The sequence below is a fragment of the Electrophorus electricus genome, chromosome 5 (genome assembly GCF_013358815.1).
Source record: "Electrophorus electricus isolate fEleEle1 chromosome 5, fEleEle1.pri, whole genome shotgun sequence".
Taxonomy (NCBI): Eukaryota; Metazoa; Chordata; class Actinopteri; order Gymnotiformes; family Gymnotidae; genus Electrophorus; species Electrophorus electricus.
Genome location: NC_049539.1, coordinates 1925001 through 1935000, shown reverse-complemented (window position 1 = coordinate 1935000; position 10000 = coordinate 1925001). Strand labels below are relative to the sequence as shown.

The following is a 10000-nucleotide window of genomic DNA, read 5'->3' as shown; positions in this document are numbered from 1 at the left end:
TGGATGTTTGGAAATCCTGGTTCTCCTAGTGTGCTTGATTGTTACTCTTTTATGGTGTTCAGACTTTGGGTGTTTTTTTACCCTCTAAGCAAAAGTAACAGGTGCTGGGAGCATCGCTGCATATCAAATCATAAACCAAAATTGACAGGGCGGCTGAAAATAACCAGAGAAATCCAGGGCACTTAAACTGCAGGGGCAAGTCACATGACTGGCAGGTTGATGAATCACACTGATCCCGGGCTTGTTCCGCTGTGTTAATGCAATCATTTGTTTAAAAAAAAAAAAAAAAAGAAACAAGGAAGCATTCGCCAAGTTTGGTATCTTTTGTTCTCTGGTTATTAAACGCGGTCATCTGTGCTTTGGCTGATGCCTTCAAGGTGTGCGAAGTCTCTTGGAAAGAGACACAGACAGCTGCCTTTTCCTCCAGACTTCCTGTCCCGTATTGATCTGCAGTAGAACTCAGATCCGGATATATGGAGCTCTGTGGATTTTTAGAAATTTGTCTCGACTTTGTGTTTCAGTCCGTAACACTTGTCTGCCTGAGCTGATGTGATTCAGACTTCCTGCCAAACAGAATGGCACAGCATAATCACAGGAAAGTGCAGCGTTTAGCGTCGGCTAACCTGAAGGGACCCACGTTACTGTGAAGCTTGTCTGGTTTATACCAAGCTCTCTGCTGAAGGTCAGAAAGACGGTGAGAGATGCCAGCCACTGCACTGATGGCGCTCAGAGATGACCACTTAAATTCTATTTGGCTTTGCACTTCTTCCGAGTGCCCAGTGTTTCTGTTTGCCCAGGTTAGGGGCCGGCGGATATAAACACACTGTCCGGTCTTTTATGCATTTATTTTGCTGCTTGCTAAGGTAAATAAACCAATCAGGTATAACATTCAAGCCACTGACAGGTGAAGTGAACAAGAGTAAATATTCTATTAAAACTGGTCTGGTGAATGGGTAGGATGTATCAGGCAGGTGAAGACTCAGTTTTTGAAGTTGATGTATTGGAGCAGTTTAAACGGTCCAGTGTTAGGATCCTAGTGACTGTGCCGAGGGCAGAACTGTGATGGCTAGATGACTGAGTCAGACTCAGCAGGTCTTGTGGGGTGTTCCCCGTATGCAGTGGTTAGTACCAACGAAAACTAGTTAAAACTGGTGAACTGGCAACAGGGTTATGGGTCAAGGTTCAAGGCTCATTGTTCTGCACATGGGGCAAAGGCTAGTTTGTCTGGTCCAGTCCAGCAGAAGAGATACTGTAACGCAGAAAGTTCATGTGGATGAAAGGTGTGAGGACATGCTGTGCATTACAGTTTGGTGTGTTTGGTGACAGACCAGTCATGGTGTCAATCCAGGGTACGCCAGTCCAGGGTACACCCGTCCACGTCCAAAAATAGCTACACTATTTTCACGTGAGCATCTGACCTGGGCCAGATGGTCTGGTCTGATGAACCACACATCCTTTTACATTGTGTGGATTACCTGCAGAAGAGATGGCACCAGGATGCACTATTGGGAAGAAGGCCTGCCAGCGGAGACAGTGCAGTTGTCTGGACGATGTCCTGCAGGGAAACTTTGGGTCCTATATATATATATATATATATATATATACACACACATACATACACACATACAGCGGTTGAAAAGTATTGAACACGTCACCAATTTTCTCAGTAAATATATTTCTAAAGGTTCTATTGACATGAAATTCTCACCAGATGTCGGCAACAACCCATCCAATCCACACATGCAAAGAAATCAAACCATAGATGTCTATAAATAATGTGTAATAATGAAAAATGACACAAGGAAAAAGTATTGGACACGCTTCTGAAATGTATTTAATACTTCGTACAAAAGTCTTTGTTGGTGACGGCAGCTTCAAGACGCCTCCTGAATGGAGAAACCAGTCACATGCATTGCTCGGGTGTGATTTTGGCCCATTCTTCCACACAAACACACTTCAAATCCTGAAGGTTCTGTCGGCTCCTTCTATGAACGCTGAGCTTTAGTTTCATAGATGTTCAGTTGGGTTCAGGTCAGGTGATTGGCTGGGCCATTCTCGGAGCTTTATTTTCTTTCTCTGAAACCAATTGAGCGTTTCATTGGCTGTGTTTGGGATCATTGTCTTGCTGAAATGTCCACCCTCATTTCATCTTCATCTTCCTGGTAGATGGCAACAGATTTTTATAAATAATGTCTCGGTACATTTGTCCATTCATCCTTCCTTCATTTATATGAAGCGTGCCAGTGCCATATGCTGAAAAACAGCCCCACACCATGATGTTCTCACCTCCAAACTTCACTGTTGGAATGGTGTTTTGGGGGTGATTTGCAGTGCCTTTTGACCTCCAAAATAGGTGTGTATTATGGCATCCAAAGAGTTCAATTTTGGTCTCATCTGACCAGAATATATTCTCCCAGTATTTCACAGGCTTGTCTAAATGTTGTTGAGCAAACTTTAAACGTGCTTCAACATGCTTTTTCTTCAGCAATGGAGTCTTGTGTGGTGAACGTGCATACAGGCCATGGAGGTTGAGTGCATTACTTATTGTTTTCTTTGAAACAGTTGTACCTGCTGATTCCAGGTCTTTCTGTAGCTCTCCACAGGTGGTCCTTGACTCTTGGAGAACTCTTCTGATATTTTTTTTCACTCCTCTGTCTGAAATCTTGCAGTGAGCAGCTGGTCGTGGACAGTTTATGGTGAAATGATGTTCTTTACACTTCCGGATTATGGCCCCAACAGTGCTCACTATAACCTTCAGTAGTTTAGAAATTCTTCTGTAACTAATTCCATCAGTAAGTTTTACAATAAAGTTGCAAAGGTCTTGAAAGAGCTAACAGGTTTTCTCCATCATGAGATGTTTCTTGTGTGGCACCTTGGTAATGAGACACCTTTTTATAGGCCATCAGTTGAACCAGCAGACATTAATTTGCACTAAGTACATTAAGTGGCAGGATTGCTTTCTAATTACTGATAGATTTCAGCTGGTGTCATGACTTTCCATGGCTTTTTGCACCTCTCCTTCTTCATGTGTTCAATATGTTTCCCCTATGTCATTTATTATTACACATAGCTTAATTTATTACACATAGCTTAATTTATTACACATAGCTTAATTTATGGACATCTATGGTTTGATGTCTTTGCATGTGTGGATTGGATGAGTTGTTACTGACATCTGGTGAGAATTTCATGTCAATATTGCCTTAAGAAATACACTTACTTAGAAAATTGTTGATGTGTTCAATACTTGTGTGTGTGTGTGTGTGTGTGTGTGTGTGTGTGTGTGTGTGTGTGTGTGCGATGTGTGTGTGTGTGTGCGATGTGTGCGTGTGTGTGCGTGTGTGTGTGTGTGTGTGTGTGTATGTGTGTGTGTGTGTGTGTGTGTGTGTATATAATATTTTTAATAGGTTATACACTCATTAAACAGCTCTAACAGTCATGGTCCATGGTGGTATTGGTCAGCACTCACACATGTGATGTTTTTAAAAAGTGGTTTAACACTGTTGTTGAAAGGAATGGTCAGTGTCAAGTGTTCAGGATTTTTGTCAGATCTGTTTACTAGCAGAGTATTTTCTTCAGACTTTCACTCAATCTGTTCTTTCCTGTTACACTCATATATGAGCACATGTTGGAAGGTTTAATAGGAAGTGCTTTTAAGGCCTGTCAGCAACACCTTAATCTGTCCAATCTCTTAATCCGTCTAATCTTATAAATAAGACTTTGGTAAAACTACAGTAAAACACAGCAGGCAATAATTCATTTTAAAGTTTATGAAATGTACTGTTTGTTTTCATAATTTAATCATTTGTGTTTGCCATATTTGATTTTTCAGTATTCATGCCATTCACTATTTTTTCAACAACTGCCACTATTTATAGTTTCTTTTTAATGGTTTTGCATTTGGCACATAAATCCCTACATTACTTTCTGTGCTTCCTTATCTCACCCTGACTGGCTATACTGGTATCAGTCATCTGCACTGACTGACTATACTGGTATCAGTCCTCTGTTTGTATCACTGCTGGACTCTACACTTGGTGGCTGTACATCCCTTGATTTCTGCATGTGCACAAAAGAATCATATGTCATATGTCCATGTTTACATTCACAATGCAGAAGGAAATGCGATCACAAATTGAATTTTTTTGTGTAATGGCGTTTCTGCTCTTACCCGTAAGAGCTCCTCTGCTGAGGGGGGCGTAGACAGCATTTTACTGCGCAGGCCATGTTCCTAAGTAACGGATGAGGCCATGCAGAGAATTAAGTGGGAAGAGATGCAACTGGGCTATTCTATATGTGTCCCTAGAGAGGCTCCTTCTCTCTGTCCTGCGTAACACCTTCGTGAGTGGAATTCCAAACAGGAATCTGGACAAATGCTTGGGAACTGTCCGTTTGGCTTGCCAGAGGAGTTTGTTTATGACAGGCTTCAAAGGCGAATCTGGACGCTGTAGTTTCTTTGACGTCCTGGTCCTGGATATCCATGCAGAATTAGCAATGATCGCGAGCCAACACAGCAACCACGTGCGTAATGTGTAATCAAACACATCTGTGTTTGATTGTGTTTGTGTGTAATCTGTGTCTGATGGTCAAATACGGTCGGGTCTGATTGACCTCTCCTGAAAATCCTGTAGCAATTTATCAGACATTGCATTTAAATTAAAGCTTGGGCATTACTCTGCCATAATAAACATTGCTGGACACAAGCTACATTTTCACTCACTCTGAGGTCCACTTCTTTTTCCAAATGTGATTTTCCTCCTTCAGAGTCTGTCTGGGTCAAATATTACCAGTAAAAAAAAATAAACATGTTCCTCCCTTTTTAGCAACTGGCAGAAAGACAAAATTACTTTTCCTTTTGGAGGTGACTGAAAGCAGTGGTCAGCTCTGTCGCTCCTGATCTAAGGTCGTCATCGGTTTCATTACACTAGTGTTGTATTGTGCTGTTTGTTTTTATCCTCCTATTATGACGGTTCTAAATGAAAGGCCAGCAAATACGCCTTTTAAAAATTTGTAGATTTTATTACAAACTTATTTTTTTCTTATCGCAAATCTTTATGACTAATTTGACTTCATGTGACTCTCGGCACTCCCATCTAGATCCCGTAAGTGGCAGGCTCAGCTGAAAGCCACGTCACGCCTCTTAAACAGGACAGCCCAAGGTTATTTTATTCTTCAATTATGAATTCACTTCAGTCAGAAGTTAAAGGCCTGACGGTTTACGACCCATTTTGCTGTTAGAAACTCTTAACGGGTCTGAGCCGAACCTGCAACGACGACGTAAAACGCTTCCAATGTGACCTCCTCCGCAGGCAGAATGTGTTTTTAGCTTTTCTGAGCCTCGTCACTCCTGCAAACCACAGTGCGTCTTGCTCGTGTGGCAGTTGAAATCCGGCTCGTTAGCATTTCTTTTCCGGGCGTATATGCCTTTCATATCTCTCATAAAGGCCTCAGACTCCCGTGATGTTCTTTTCCTCTGCAGAGCTTGTAGCTTGTAGTGCGTGTGTGTGCCCGAACACACGGATGTGTGGGCAAGGTCAACACACACACACCCTGTCCACCCTCACGCCCAAACTGAATCCTGAGCGTCCTGGGTGGGGATATTTATGGAACGATATCAACAAAAGTACATTTAAATCTGATCCGCATCCATTTCTCCATGTTTACACCATGAAAAGTACAGAGACATCTGGTCCTTTTTTAACAATCCTGAATAGAAATCCCTCCCCCAAACATCCCTTGTCCTTCTGGATGAAAAAGATCCATTTGGGAAGTGGATTTTCCCACCTGGCCCATGAAGCATCTGCTAGTGTCCCAGCCAGACCGCCGGGACACAGGTGTAGCAGACCTACATGAATCCAAAGACCAGAAATCACTGGGTGGGCACAGCTGGGGAGTAATTTGGTGTCCATCTTGTAACTGAATGAGAGGAGCTTCTGATTAGCACATTTGCATCACACTGACATTCACCGAGTCTGTTTATCAATTGAAGTGTGAATTGTTAGTAGAGACTATTGGTCAATTTTTTAAGAAATATGTGTGGAATGTTTTAATAACTCTCTCTACAAATGATCTCACTTATGGCCGTCTAAGAACTGCTCACCTAAGACCTGTGAGAAGGAGAAACATGAAATATTATTACGTGAACTTGAAATAACGACCAGCTAAAAAAAATAACAGCATCTCTTGGTAAAAGAAGAATAACTTCTACACCACATTTCTGATGTACAGGCAGAGATGAGAAATGAACTCAGAAGAGCCGAAACATTGTGATCCTGGTCTCACGAGTGCCGTTGACCACAGACGGCCGCCGTTAGTCATGGTGTTTATGGGTTCTTGAGACTTAGGAGGTAAAGCTTACCCAGCAGGCCTTGTTAGCTGACATCATCGTGTCTGGGGCCTTTAGATGCCGCTGGTCAGTCCTCCAGGAACGCTTGGCTTGCCGTGCAGATGAGTCATTCCACAGAGCAGCTCCCGTAACTGCATCAGAGAGCCTCGGAAACACTCACACTCTACAGGACAAGGAGACAGGGCCCTCCAGGGGTCAGTCAAAGCTGTCCACGTCCGAGACTCAGTGGCCTTCAGCTAACATCCTCTCTGCTGGTAAACAGGCTGGGTGGGTTTTTTTCTTTCTCTCCTTTAGTTGTGTGTGTGTGTGTGTGTTTGTGTGTACGTAGGTGCCTATGAGTGCCCCAGTAGAAATTTGGGAGTGTGTGCGGTTGTGCGTGCATGTGTGTGGTTGAGCGAGTGTTTGTGTTAGTGGTTGTGTGTGAGGTTGTGAATGTGGTTGGGTGGAGGTTTGTGTGTGTGTGTGTGTTAACAGGAGGTTTCATCCACTCGTAATGATTCCATCACACTGACAAGTAATATCAGGTTCTCCCAGGGGTCATGCCAGGACAGGGCGCCGATGGCCTTTATGCTGCTGGACTGTAATTAGGTGCCACTATGGAGGCTGGCTGTAGTCATGTCACGAAGCTGAAGAGCATAAAGACTGCACTTCCCATGATTCACCTCTCTAGTGATTGGTTACTCAGATCACTGAGCATGGGCAGCAGTCCTGCTACACACACACACAACTTGTGCTGCCTGTGTGCTAATGCTGCTTTCGTATGCGCCTGACTGCCAAAGCTGGCTAGCTGCAGGTCGCGCGTTCTTCCATAAACTCAGTGTCACAGCGATTTCATGTTTCAACCTGGGCACCTGTGCCCTGTCTGCTCTGCGCTGCCCCTAACTCACACTGCCAGCTCACAAATCCTCTGCATGAACTCATCTGTGGGTTCTGCTGTCTTGCGCTCCAGATAGGAGACTCTGACAACTGTGTCCAACGCCTCTGCTCATACACTGCTCACACACACCAGCTGCTAGCTGCAAATGAACACAATGGACAGAGTTTGAGTGAGATGAATGGATGAAAATGTTGAGAGAGGGAGGGAACCCTCTTTTGAGTCGCCATCACTATCCAACATATTCCTCAGCTATAGTAGTGTGTAGCCAAGGTGCTGTGGTCTTGTTCAGATTTACTGGACTTCCCCGTGCTGTGAGAGAGAATGAGAGAAATTCTGTGTGTGTGTGTGTGTGTGTGTGTGTGTGTGTGTGTGTGTGTGTGTGTGTGTGTGTGTGTGTGTGTGTGTGTGTGTGTGCAAAATGCCCGCCAAGGAGCTTCAGTGCTGTGACTAGTTCGTAGAGAATGCCTGCGTGTGATTTATTGATCAGGGGTGCTGAATGCGTGGCTATCAGGCATCCAGGTCTTGGCGGCACGACTCTGCTGATTGGGATTCCAGGCGTACCTCGTAATTGACTGCTCATCAACCTATTGACCCGCTAGATGGGCCCCGTGTTGTCGACGCTGAATGTGTGGCAGTCAGAGAGCTCTGGCAGGCAGCACGTGATAAAGCATCGATCTTGAATAACCCTCCCTTAATCTCTGATTATAACCCTCCCATAATCTCTGATTATAACGTTCCCATAATATCTGATTATAACCCTCCCATAATCTCTGATTATAACACTCCCATAATTTGATTATAACGCTCCCATAATCTCGGATTATAACCCTCCCATAATCCCTGATTGCATTTTTAGAAAGCGAGCCATCCCCTTTTTACACATCTGTGTGTATTGTTTAGGGAAATGTACATGTTGTTAAATGCGTTTAGTCAAACTGCGTGATGTGGTATGTCCAGTTAAACTGGAACTCCTCTACTATAAGAACTTGGCCTGTGCTTTAAAAGACTCTGATTGATTGTTATTATTACACGTTTTCAGACGTAAACGCATTCTGCCTCTCAAGGCTCTAATCTTGAAGGTTCTGACCTGATGAAGGACATGTCTTGCTATGTGTACTGTGAAAAGCTGACAACAAGAAGGCATCCACAGATATTATGTATCTTTATATATATATATATAGCATCTATATGTATAGTATCAATGACAGATTTAATCTACGGTATGTGAGAAAGGGCCACATTATATATGTGTTGAGTAGAAATGTTTTTTAAAGAACGGTGTGGATGTGAAAGGTTTTGTCCTGCTCTGATTTGGCCGGCGCTTCATTCAGGACTGTAGTAGATGTGAGCAGGTTCCAGCCACTTTTGAACCGAAGGGAGATTCATAACGATGACTACAGGTGGTCATTTAGTGTGCCAGTCTAAATGTGGGCAGAATGTGGCAGAGTGGATAGACTGTCACGCAGGCATGGAGGGGCCAATTAGTCCAGAATATCTACATTATTCAGGTCAAGTCCCTACTCTGTCTCATCGCTCTCTCTCTATCTCCCTCTCTCTGTTAACAGGTGTGGGGTTGAATGATGGGGAATGGCATGATGTCCATTTCCTGGCTAAAGAGAACTTTGTTATGCTGACCATCGATGGTGACGAGGCCTCGGTCGTGAGAGCCAACACCCCTATTCACATCACAACAGGAGGAACGTACCACTTCGGAGGTAAGTTCCCCAACATATCTACCCTCAGATGGTTTCCATTCCTGGGAATTCACTGGGAATTATTAGCACAGTGGAAATTCCCTTTTCATTTGCATGGCTTTCCCGCATTGGAGATACTGAACTGGATATGCAGGAAGTATCTTGTGTGGATAAAAAGCTTCCTCTCTTGGTCTGGTTTCACCTGGTGTATCGGCACTGCAGGTACTGCACAAAGGTTCTGCTTCTGTACTCTAAGTCTTAGACGGCAGGGGAGATCTGCAACATCTATAGCATCTATAGAACTCCAACATGTGCATTAAGGCGGCTCGCTACAGGAAACGCTTGGCAAAAGAACGTTTTATGCTGTGTTCAATCTTTATTTAATTACTTCTGACTTCTGTGAGGGGTGGGGGTGCATTTAAGTAAGCAGTTAAGTGAGAAGTGTGAGCAGTATCTGAGATGATAGCCTAGGCACGGTCACTAACAGGCTTAGAAGAGTCTGACGAGAAAATGAAGGCTCTTGAGATGATATCTGAGAGGGTCTCAGTCAGCTCTGCTAGCTGGACCTACTAGACAGACATTCCACAGCTTTGAACATCTGTGTATTTGAATGAGTATCCAAATACACTCGCACATCATTTTCACACTCTCTCTCACACAGACACACACACACGCTATTCCCTCTTCATCCAGCCATCTGTCCAATCAGGAGTGCTGGCAGTGGGTCAGCACTAAGGAGGCGGACGCGGGCTCCTCCGAATAAGGAGCAGGCACAGTGAGATGTGAAGGGGGCCGTACCCCTTCCAATGAGCCTCGGTGCCTGGCATTCTCCCCACAGCTGCCAGTTAATGTAGCAGGAGAGTGTGGCTGATGGGTTTATCACTCTCACTCATCTTCAAACAAGCCCTAAATGAGAACAGAGTCTCTTTCCCCTGCTCTGGCCCAGACCTGCCCTGACAGCACATTTACACATGACAGCCCGCAAAAAGAGATCAAAAATCCTCTCTCCTGCTCCTGACAGACCGTCCACGCCCTGCTGCGTTCACTCATCAGCATTCCCCTGTCCGTTGGCTTATTTCCAGA

At 44.2% G+C, this 10000-nt stretch overlaps 1 protein-coding gene across 2 annotated transcripts in view; it reads left to right on the top strand.

Moving 5' to 3' along the window:
• Positions 1–10000, top strand: part of cntnap2a (contactin associated protein 2a) — a 295838-nt gene that overhangs the window by 152726 nt on the left and 133112 nt on the right. For both annotated transcript variants that reach the window (XM_035526373.1, XM_035526372.1), the window contains exon 9: positions 8789–8938. In XM_035526373.1, the coding sequence (XP_035382266.1) occupies positions 8789–8938 (150 nt within the window). The remainder of the gene's footprint in view (positions 1–8788; positions 8939–10000) is intronic.